Source organism: Anabrus simplex, chromosome 5 (assembly GCF_040414725.1).
Source record: "Anabrus simplex isolate iqAnaSimp1 chromosome 5, ASM4041472v1, whole genome shotgun sequence".
In the NCBI taxonomy this organism is placed as follows: domain Eukaryota; kingdom Metazoa; phylum Arthropoda; class Insecta; order Orthoptera; family Tettigoniidae; genus Anabrus; species Anabrus simplex.
In genome coordinates this window covers 258,495,135-258,507,588 of record NC_090269.1, presented here as the reverse complement: position 1 = coordinate 258,507,588, position 12,454 = coordinate 258,495,135, and the positions used below count along the sequence as shown (strand labels likewise).

At 40.1% G+C, this 12,454-nt stretch overlaps 1 protein-coding gene across 1 annotated transcript in view; it reads right to left on the bottom strand.

Moving 5' to 3' along the window:
- Positions 1–7,419, bottom strand: part of LOC136874818 (phenoloxidase-activating factor 2) — a 63,496-nt gene extending 56,077 nt beyond the window's left edge. The window contains exon 1 of the mRNA XM_067148496.2: positions 7,216–7,419. Within this exon, the coding sequence (XP_067004597.2) occupies positions 7,216–7,400 (185 nt within the window). The 5' untranslated portion in view covers positions 7,401–7,419. The remainder of the gene's footprint in view (positions 1–7,215) is intronic.
- Between the last annotated feature and the right edge of the window lie 5,035 nt (positions 7,420–12,454).

Sequence of the window (12,454 nt, the reverse complement as noted above, 5' to 3'; positions counted from 1 at the left end):
TATTATTATTATTATTATTATTATTATTATTATTATTATTATTATTATTATTATTATTATTATTATTATTATTATTATTATTATTATTATTATTATTATTATTATTATTATTATATAGCATATATCAGGCATCGTCAATCGAGAGCGAAGTGCCTTGGTTGGGAGCCAGTTTGCCCCCGCTCTTGAGGAACGAGAGCAGCTTAGTGAGCAAGTAGGGGAAGTGCATGACGTAGTACGCACTGAAGGTCATTGGGGCTAAGGTATAGCACATCTTTCTAGACAGGTTAGATTGCGACACGATACGCTTGAACTCATGTGAGGTGACAGTAGTGTGTTCCCGCGTTTATCCTCACACCACACGACGTCCAAGCCTAGGCGGTAAATGTTGTATTTACTATGGAAGAGAGTTCACCACAGCCTAGGTCATCGACGCCAACAAGTTTCAAACCTTCTTGGGAAGAAGAGTATTTGATACTTCAAGAAAATAACACACAAAATATTTAATATGTAATAAAATATTGAATCACATTAAAAATTTAATCTGTAGCGCCGTTATTCCTTATGTAATTCCAACAAGTATGATAAATATGAAGGCCGGGAAGGCATAGCGTTACTAGAAAAACTTTAAAATAACACATTTTAGGATTTACGTACATTTCATATTACACTACTCAACTCCATTTATATTATAATGTTTGATAATTCCTCAAAGATGATTTATTTATGTACCGGTATGTATTTCATTGCTGTTGTTCATATTGTAACATTTCCGAGCTGCAAGTGCAGTACCGCAACCCGCCTGTCTTCTGCTCTCTTGTCATGTGACTGACAGCTGTCAGGAGCGGAGCAAGTAACACCGGCTCCCTAGAACAAGTACCTGATGACGCCTGGCATATATCAAAACAGACACAATGCTGTTTTTCTACTTAGCGTCCATCAAAGTTTAAACATTTATCCAAGGAAATTAACTTCTTAAGGTTGAAACCTCCAATCCGGTCGAGAATCGAACTCGGGCCCTCTAAATATTATTGATTTTCGTCCCACTAACTACCTCCAAACCGAACGCTGACCATTCAGCCAAGGAGCTGGACTAAACTCGTGTCCTCCTCCCGAAGTAATGCAGCTTTTTTCAGACACAACCCCAATGGAGGTGAGCTGCATGCACTATTTTAATGATGTACCAGCCCTCCTGCCATTCTTACATTTCTAGAAGTACCGGGAATCAAACCCGGACCACAGAGTAGAGCAGCCAGTAACTCTAATCGTTAGGCTACGAACGTGGACAATAAATAAATAACTATATAAATAAATAACTAAATAAATAAATAGAATATAAAATGAATTCTACAAACCAAGTAACAATATTCACCTGCTTCATTTAATATTTAATTCCTTAATCTAATATTTCTGGCATCACCTTATTCGGTTGTATTCCATAACATTTGTTTCTTTATTTGCAAGCGGAGAGGCCGTGCGTGTTAACGCGCTGCGGCTACGGAGCCAAGCTCTGCATTCGCGAGACACGGGAATCGTACACAGGTATCTATTCTTCTGTGATTTTTTCCATTTTCACTTCCAGTCTAATGCTGACAACAACCGATACCTTCCACCCACTTACCCAATTCCATTCACCGTCATTCATTTTATCTTCATTAGCTCAAATGAGATTGGCATCAGGAAGGGTGTCCGGCCGTAAAATAATGCCATGTAAATTCATCTCAACTCATCCCCAACCCCGTATCAACAAACGGAACTAAGGTGTAGACAACCACTTTCTGTTTTTATATTTAACTTGAACTCTTCCAAGACTGTGTACGCGCCATTCGGTAATTTATTCAGATCTTCCAATAATATTAACAACTAGCATATGTACCCATTCTTCGCACGGGAATTGGTAATAGACTAATAGATTTCTCGATTCCTCTTCATGAATTCATGCGAAGTTACATCACTGTATTCGTTCAAACGTTAAATACGGCATGTTAAAGCACGTGGCAGTAGGATAAAACAGAACAAAGTGTGTTCATCTGAAACCGGAAGTGGAGCTGTGTCTGAAGACTCGTGAAACGAATCGTCGATGGTAACCTCTCTTATTATCTGTTCTATCGAAAAATGTCAGGTGACACTTTACTTAAACCCTGTAATCCACCTTGAAATGACACGACAGCAGGCAGATTTCCATTATGATTGGTTGTGTATATTTTGTGGGAGTGCAAATTCACGCCTTCTGTTTCTTATAAACCCCCAGTCAGTTCGGGGATTTAGAAACAATTTTGGCCCTAAAACCTACCCAAGGACAGGTTAAATAAAAATAAAATAAAATAAAATAAAATAAAATAAAATAAAATAAAATAAAATAAAATAAAATTGGAAAGAAAGATTTTTAGGAAGAAAGTCTTACAAATGGAAGGATTCCAAGGGAGGAAGGAAGAGAAAACAGGCACAAAGTGGACTGAAGACAGGAAAAAGAAGCACAGTGAAACAATTAAAGAATACTGGAAGAAAAGGAAAGAACAACTAAGGAGGAAGAATTGAAATTGTAACGTGGTCCTTAGAAGGCCGGAACGCAGGAAGAAGAAAATGGAGTATGGCTTTTAGTGCCGGGAGTGTCCGAGGGTAAGTTCCGCTCGTCAGGTGCAGGTCTTTCGATTTGACTCCCTTAGGCGACCTGCGCGTCGTGATAAGGATGAAATGATGATGAAGATAACACATACACCCAGCCCCCGTGCCAGCGAAATTAACCAATGATGGTTTAAATTACCTACCCTGCCGGGAATCGAACCCGGGGCTCCTGTGACCAAAGGCCAGCATGCTAACCATTTAGTCATGGACCCGGACCCAAGGACAGGTTGATTCTAAATATGAAGTTTGGTAGAATTATATCCAGTAGTTTTCAAGTTACAAGAACTCAGACAAACAAACAGAGAAACAGGCACTAAAACCAAAATTTTTGCAGACGCTCATTATTACACCTCAAATGGGTAATTGAACCAAAAATTTCGCAAAAAAATAGTCAGTGTACAGACATACGGTCCTTACTATTTTATTTTCATAAATAATAGAATTATAAGCATATCTCCTCCGTGGTGTAGTGGTTAGTGTGATTAGCTGCCACCCCGGAGGCCCGGGTTCGATTCCCGGCTCTGCCACGAAATGTGAAAAGTGGTACGAGGGCTGGAACGGGGTCCACTCAGCCTCAGGAGGTCAACTGAGTAGAGGTGGGTTCGATTCCCACCTCAGCCATTCTGGAAGGGTTTTCCGTGGTTTCCTGCTTCTCTTCCAGGCACATGCCGGGATGGTACCTAACTTAAGACCACGGCCGCTTCCTTCCCTATTCCTTGGCTATCCCTTCCAATCTTCCCAACCCCCACCAAGGCCTCTGTTCAGCATAGCAGGTGAGGCAGCCTGGGCTAGGTACTGGCCCTCCTCCACAGTTGTATCCCCGACCCAAAGTCTGAAGCTCCAGGACACTGCCCTTGAGGCGGTAGAGGTGGGATCCCTCGCTGAGTCCGAAGAAGAAACCAAAGCTTGGAGGATAAGCAGATTAAGAAGAAGTAGATAAGCATATCTCACAGAATGGATTGCTTATCCTGAAACTGTGATTTCATGTCCAATAATAATAATAATAATAATAATAATAATAATAATAATAATAATAATAATAAATGTCGTGTGGCTATTTCTAGCCAGGTGCAGCCCTTGTAAGGCAGACCCTCCGATGACGGTGGGCGGCATCTGCCATGAGTAGTTAACTGCGTATTATTTTGGTGGAGGATAGTGTTATGTGTGGTGTGTGAGTTGCAGGTATATTGGGGTCTGCACATTGCACAAACACCCAGCCCCCGGGCCACTGGAATTAACCAATGAAGGTTAAAAAATCCCCGACCCGGCCGGGAATCGAACCTGGTACCCTCTGGACCGAAGGCCAGTACGCTGACCATTCAGCCAGCGAGTCGGACATAATAATAATAATAATAATAATAATAATAATAATAATAATAATAATAATAATAATAATACAGGAGTGAAAAATACTGAGGAGGTTATTAGGACCAGTCAAGCAAAGGAACGGATACCCAACCAGGAGCTCTACAAATACTATGAAAAAAATCACGGACGTGGTCAGGAAGAAATGACACGTCGACGGGAAGCATCATGTCAAATTGACCAACCAGCTTCTCGTTTACAGGCAAAAGAGGAAGACAAAGTCACGACGATTGATGGAAGAAAACAAAGATCTCCAGGAACTGGGAGGAACAGAAAGACCAGAACATCTTTCAGGAGGATGCTTAAACAAAAGGTGTTCCAGGACGAACCATCACAAAGGAAGACAGGTGCCCTCCGGTAAAAGGAGAGAAATAAACAACACAGCCAGAGGATGCACAATTACAGGGCAAACATCAAAACCCACCCTAAACAGAATAGTTGTATTATTTTCGCCCTTAGTCTGCCTGTACGAAACGGGAAAGAATAATGATAATAACAACAAACGCACGTGTGTGTAGGGGTAAAAAGTTACCTTCTCTTAGCAAACACTTCTTTGAAACATCTCATAAAACCGTTGGTCATAGCATTGGCATTTAACATAGATATTCGAACTTGACACCAGAATGTCAGTGATTCTTGATAAACTCTTAGAATTGTATCCAACCTCAGCAAATACAATTTTTGAAATATGTAGAAATCATGGCGCCAGGGATAAAGCCCTCTTACCCCCAAAACTATACCACATGTACATATCTTAACCTTAAGTATAATTTTTAGAATAGTGGAATTCGTGTTTATTTTAATGGCATTCTTGTTTAATTTTAATTTTAGTAGTATTTATTCTGTACAGTCGCTATTTTTTGTTGCTAGGGGCTTTACGTCGCACCGACACAGATAGGTCTTATGGCGACGATGGAATCGGAAAGGCCTAGGAGTTGGAAGGAAGCGGCCGTGGCCTTAATTAAGGTACAGCCCCAGCATTTGCCTGGTGTGAAAAAGGGAAACCACAGAAAACCATCTTCGGGGCTGCCGATAGTGGGATTCGAACCTACTATCTCCCGGATGCAAGCTCACAGCCACGCGCCTCTACGCGCACGGCCAACTCGCCCGGTACAGTCGCTATTAAGCAGGTTCTTCAACAGCTGAAGATAACCTATTTACAGGTCGAAACCGGTACTGTACTTTTGTGTAAATAATATTGACACTGTAAAAAGTATTAATTAGGTGGAGAACTCATCCTTCATACCTTGTGTACTTCTCAAGTTGTTGTTAGTAAGCAAATATGATTCCCTAACCTACTGTGAAATCAATAGCTTTTTACGACGAGCAGCAAAACATCTTGCCCTCGTTCAGTGTTATAAGAGTCCGAGAATAGCAGATGAAATGAAGAGAAGCAATATTCTCAACATGGAATGAAATTTCCATTTTAACTTCATCCATCTTCCAAACTAAGGATAAAATATTATCTGATGATGCTTGTTGTTTAAAGGGGCCTACCATCTAGGTCATCGACCTGATAAATTATCTAACCTAGCGTCTCATAGCAGGTAATCCATGCCGAAATCTGAATTCTCCTCCAATAATAATAATAATAATAATAATAATAATAATAATAATAATAATAATAATAATAACAGGCAGTCTTACTACAAATTACTACAAATATTCCCCACAAAGTATACTGGGGAACTGAAACATTTAAACTCTATTGGGATCGCTAGATCCAAACAGATAAAAAACTTCGCACAATAGACCAAACATAACATTAACAGGCCAAAGGAACCAACGCACATACTTCGCTGATATCGCTATCCCGAATGATCACAATGTGAAACAGAAAAACAGGGAGAAGATGGAAATATATGGAAGTATCAAGAATCTGAAAACAAGAGAGAGTGGCAATTCTTCCTCTAATCATTTCTACCACTTGTCTTACACTAAAATCATTTCCAGAAGACTTAAAGGTAGTAAACACCCCAGCTACACTCACAATGTGGCACAAAAGGGTGCCATTTTGATGACCCTGATTGCTCAGTATGGACCGTAAGTGGAAGAGGTTCAAACTTATACAGAGGAGAAAATAATAAAGTGGCAGTGAGGAGTTGAGTTTTATTGTAAAATTCTCATCTAGTGTATTGAAAATATATGTAAATAATGATTACATTCTACTTCTTGTACTCAGTGTATCGAAATACGCGCTATATTACCAACTGAAAATATTGTGTAGTAAAGGATAATAATAATAATAATAATAATAATAATAATAATAATAATAATAATAATAATATATTTCAGCATAGTAGTCAAAACAGAACGCCTGTTTGTATGAGAGTGAATGCTTGTCCAGGCACTGAGGAGTTTAGTTTTATCATTGAGTATATTGAAAATGTATGTAAATAATGATTGAGTTCTATTACTTCCACTCGGAAGCCAGAGGTCTTGGAAAAAGAAGAATCCTTAGAAAAATTATAGGGGCTGTCCAAACTGAAAGCGGATGGAAACTTAGGAGCAACAGAGAAGTTTACTAGAAGGTGGAAAGAATCTCGGAAACCATGAAGAAACGGAGACTAGCTTTTCTCGAACATCTGTACAGAATAAATGCAAACAAACTTAACAAACAGGTATTTGACTACTCGGAGGCCCAGCTGTTAGAAAGGAATACACTTAGGAACACAATAAAAAATTTGGAAGGGGTTCAAGCCGCAGGAAGAACTAAAAAGACCGGAAGAGCCTGGACAGATTAACAACGGAAGCAGGCCAACGAACGCACGGAGTATTGGTCACAGAGAAAACTCCGCACGAAGAGAAAGATATGAAGTTGAAGAGTGATCCTACGTGTTCATGTGCTTGTAAAAATAAAATGGTATGGTCTTAGCTACACGAGCAGGCATTTCGGCTGCCTGTGTGTCAATTTTGATATTATGTTTTACTTGGAATACTTCTGGGCAATCTATGGCTGAGTTCCTAATTAACGTTGTCGGATAAACACCAAATGAATCTCCAGAAATCTTTTACATCCGACATCGCAGGACATGAAGTGTCGAATGCGTCTTTTTTTTTCTTCTTTTTTTTTCCTGCTCTTCAGAAACTTGACTACCTTTGCTGGGTTTGAGCTTACGATACTGGGACCCTGAGGCCGACACTCTACCACTGATCCATGGAGGGGACTTATTCAAACCAGTAAATAACCGTTAACAACGATAAGTCACTTGCACATGAAAGGTTTACCTGTCAGGAAAAGGTCCTTCATCGTTTTGGATGATCATCTTGTCCTGATCGCACTGGTGCTCGAAGACGCATTCACAGTCGCCGAAACGTCCTGCGGGGCACCTACAGGGTGCATGACTGGCGATGTCTGCGCCAGCCAAAGGAACAACCAGGAGAAACAAGCAGCAGAACAGGGACACAGACATAGCAGGGTATGACTGAGAGCTAGATCTATCTACTGGAAAAGGTTATCGTGAAGTCAGGAAGAAAAAGAATGATCGCTGTGCTTCCAGATAAGGCTATCAGGAATAACTCTAATACAGGACTCAAACACTCTTAAACGCCAACTGATTATAGAAATCTGCCTACGAGAAAACTAGCTCGATAGCGTAGGATTGGTATCTATTCCACTTCCTCGGAGACACTGAGTTCGATCTCCAATTCGTGCAATAATTGAAGACCTCCCCGGTATAAGGATGTGACAATTTAAAAAAAAAGAGATATCAGTGGAAATAGGGTGTATCATCACGCCTTTATGCTGCGGTGTTATGTCTTACATTTGAACTTCAAGCTGGTTTCCAGCCAGCAGAACTTTATCCTCCGTGGTGTAAGGATGGAACATCAGTCAAGATGATGGACGGTGCTTGAGTTGGTTCATCATCGGGTGTAATAGATCATTTAAACAAAGGTCATAGACTAAATCACATGTATATTTTGAAATATTTTCTTGACTTTTTGTTATTGTTATTTTTACGCTAATGTTATTTGCTGTCATTGTTGTTCCAAGTGCATTTTCTATTGCATCACTTCTAATTCAAACAATGTTTTTAAAACTTGAAGTTATAACTGTGCCGGTAGTTTGACACTTCCGGCTGCTTTAAAATTGCCTCCTAGTGTTACTGTACTGTAGTGAGTTCAGAAAAGACTGAAACTCTTAACTGTGCAATGGTTTATGAATATTGGACTAGATGTCACTAGCGTCATGTTGTGGGGCCTCTTTGTGATGATTAACTATCTGGGAGAAAATTGGTATTTCAGTGTTTGATAACCTGCTTTGGCATTCTATATTTCGTGCGTGATAACGATTCTTGTTTACCTTTTTCCACCAATTGTGTCCGTCTTCTCGTGTAACGTTGAGCCAAGGGGAGAAAACATTGCGTCGTGTTCTGGAAGCATCCCCATTTCCCTGTATAACCTGGGTGTTTCTTGAGTGCAAAGCTGTTTACCAACGATGGATCTCTGAGTGTGTTACGGCTGGGATTTCTCCCTTAAGGAGAAGTATGGCGGGTGGGGGGTGGGGGTGGGAGCTGGAGGACTGATAGAGTACAGCGGCAGTAATTAAGGGTACGGCAGAAAACCGAACTTATGTACTTAAGTGTTTGTTTTGAGAAGATTATTACGACTCTTCTAGTATGTGACTGCTAGGTTCTCGTGTTTCTAAACGTTTACTGTAGGGTTTCGTTTGTTTTCTTTATGTTCATGTAGGTTCTGATCTCCGTCTTCGGACTCTTTATGTTGCCTGATGGGCTTTGTAAAATATGAAGAAGCCCGAGTGATGGCACCCTCGTTAACTTCCTAGCACCTTGAGGTTGGTGGCCAAGTTTTCTCTTAACCTCTAAATATATTTCTCGATTTCGGGTACTTCATTATTTCTTGTATTTTGTTCACTCCATAGTATGAATTTACCACTGTTTCACGGGGCTGTTGCCCAGTTAGGGGCATTTTGTAATATTTTTAAGAGTGCTTGTTTTATCCTCCGTTCATTATTGATCTCGACCTAAGTTTAATTATTAGTTTTCCATTTCTTTTCACGGTCTTGTAGTATGGGCCTTCCGCTCCTGTATTTTGGATCTCTTGATCCTTTTTCTCGAAGTAACGAGTATACTTGCCATAAGGTAATGGGGTATGTACTCTTTTCTGCGCTATGATCTCCCAGTTCTAATGAACTACTGGGTTATGTTTCGACCTTTTAATCTCTGAGGGGCTTCGGTTCCTTTTCTCTGTGTTACTGGGAATTGGTTATGGTTGTATAGGCTGGCCTAAAGTATTACTGTGTCTAAGGTCCTATGCTATTAGTTTCCTTGTTTATTTTCTTTTTTTTCCACCCAGCATTTTGTAATGGTAATTTATTACCTCCTACCGAGGTTATTTGGTGTAATGGTTTCAGAGCTATTGAGCTCTTCTTTCGTGTAGAACTTATTCAGGGTTAGGGTGTTCCCATTTATATGGTTGGTCTCTGAGCTATTTGATCAACTACTGTAATTGTCATATTGTAATTATCATTGTGAATTTGTTAACGGCTGAAAAGAAAGAAAAACAAAGTTTTTCAAAATTTTAACTTAATTTCTGGAAGCTTTATGTCTTGCTTTGTCTACCCATTCAACTCTTGCGCTTCCTTCCTTCCTTCCTTCCTTCCTTCCTTCCTTCCTTCCTTCCTTCCTTCCGTGATCTACGAAAAAAAACGGCCCTGGAAGTTGTAAATTCATTCAAATACTTGGGGATTACATTCCAGTCCTCTTCTACTTCTTTTATAATTCATGTAAGAGAAAGGTCATTGAGAGCCATCAGAATTTTTTTTTTTTTTTGCTAGGGGCTTTACGTCGCACCGACACAGATAGGTCTTATGGCGACGATGGGATGGGAAAGGCCTAGGAGTTGGAAGGAAGCGGCCGTGGCCTTAATTAAGGTACAGCCCCAGCATTTGCCTGGTGTGAAAATAGGGAAACCACGGAAAACCATCTTCAGGGCTGCCGATAGAGGGACTCGAACCTACTATCTCCCGGATGCAAGCTCACAGCCGGGCGCCTCTACGCGCACGGCAAACTCGCCCGGTCAGAAATATTTATGATCTGAAGGAACCCCTAAACTGTCTCTAAATACAACCATGGCGCTATTCTATGCAAAGGTTCTACCAGCCCTGACATACGGTTTGGAGCTAATTTGGGAACATCTAACTCTATCTGACCTTAGAGTTATTGATAATGTCAAGGCTAGATTCTTGAAAAGAATTATTTCCAAAATGTCACCATCAAGACTTGCTTATGAGCTAGCCAGAGAAACCTTCCTTGTGGAAGACATAAGGATGAGACTACAATTACCCTCCACACAATAAGAACAGGAACTACTTCAAATTAGACTAAGAAAACGAGCGGAAATTGACTTGGAATTCTACAGGACGGACGCAATGGGTCGAACAACGAACTGAGGAGTGCTCTGAACAGACTGACCATACATGGTTTCCGTCAGAAACTGTGCTTACGACCTGGTTTTCATGACCCATCTGTGCAGTAAGTGTGTGTGTGTGTTGCGTAACAAACGATGTGATCGATACCATTTTAGTGACTGCTGTAAAAGAACAATTTCCTTATTGAATTACTCTAAAATGCAATGCACATTTGTGCGCAATTTCTTCTTATTATTAATAAAATATCATTTTTAATAGATGAACTCATTTGTACACTTGCTGGTTCAAGATATATCATGAAATTAACACTGATACCGTGTTTTTGTGGTAGTTAGGCGTGAAAGAAGGTGCGGGTGTGAACGGGTCTCAAGCTACGAAAGTAAAATTAATTTAAAATTTAACAAGGTTATATTTTCTTTTCAAGATAAGTAATAACACATAGAACAGGTACTTGGTAGCCGAAACACAATTTGAAATGTACAATTACAGAGATTACAGGATTTGGGCTCCGAGAGCCAAACACACTATTCTCGAGCTAGAAGCCCAACCTTACGATATACAAAATTCAACAAAGGGGCAGAAGGCCCCAATCATGCCCTGGAGCACTAGCTCCTCTTTACACAGAAAAGCCTCCTCGAGGCATACAAAAGTCAAATTCCAAAAGAGCAATCGGCTCTCAAAGTTTAGGCCAATTACGGGCCACACCAAACTCCACCTTCAAGTTGTCCTCACTGGACATAGACACAGGGGTAAAATACCCAACCTACAGAGGTCTATTAAATGAAAAGAAGGTTGATTACATGACCTCTAAAATAACAATTTGAGAGGAGGCGAACTTGTACTCCTGATGCACTTTGTTTAATACCTACTTGGCACTAGGCCGTTAATACAAGGGCTAATCCCATACTAAAGAGGTGACTTAACAAGAAACAATTTACATTACGTCAAGGAAGAACAGGTTGTGAAAACTAAGTTCACCTCAAACAATATGAGTGGGAGCTCGAGAGGGTTAGCACTCTCTATCCCAATATGCAGCTTTAAAAGAGAATAGATGAAAAGATAGGTTACATTTTAGGAAAAGGTTACATAGTGGAAACGCTTCGAACCCGCCCCGAGAGTTAAACTGCCGACCTAGCAAGAAAAGAAGTTATTAAGAGGCCATTACCTGGTGTTGAACAGCTGGAGAAGAAAGAGGCGCTTCCCGCCCCCTGCTATGTACTTTACACACTGAAAGATGGAACAGAAGTCGGCCCGGAGACCCAAAAATCAGCAGTTTAAATACTCTCGCGGAAGGTTCTAGGCGTTTTAGGGAAGAGAACACCCGCCCACAATGGCTTTATTGGCTAGGGTACAGAAACATATCCAAGTTGGGGAAGATACATCAGATTGGGCAGAAATTAATTAAAGAAATTCGGGATTGGCTAAATACAAAACAAGGGGAAAGAGAGGGGCATACAGCCAACTTAAACAATAACAGAAAGAAATTTAACAAGAAACAAACTTTTGAAATAAAATTTTCTCCAAAAAATAGTTCTTTCACTCCGCACTAGGGTGTACTATTGTTGATCTGCAGTAGTGTCCTCTAGAAGAGAAAGTTCACACTTCTTACTACAAGCAAAACAAAAATACGTCGAAAATGACACAGTTCAAAAACTCTAAAATTTCCAGGTAGTGACATCTTCTGAGAAACTTGAAAATTAACACCGTCAATAAAGTTCAGACTTCCTCCAGCAGAGGAGTTTCAACAGGCGCACATTTTAAATTAGCGGCATGGAGGTGTACCGCCCGGTACAGACCTCCCCCCCCCCAAAAGTTCCTCCAGGGGTGACACATGAAATTTGTTTGAAACAAGGTCCAAGTTAATATGAAGATTGATTGCAGAAGCATTTTATAAGATTTTCTTAATTTGGTTTTGATTCTGTTTCAAAATTTTGTTGTTGCAGGTGAAGTAAAGTCTTTATGTTTGTAGAAGTTGAATTCTGAAGATAAACTTTTAATACTTAAAAGTGATGAAAAATTTTGCAATGTCCACCAAATATTGCTGTTGAATTCCCAAGTGTAGTCATTGCTAATAGT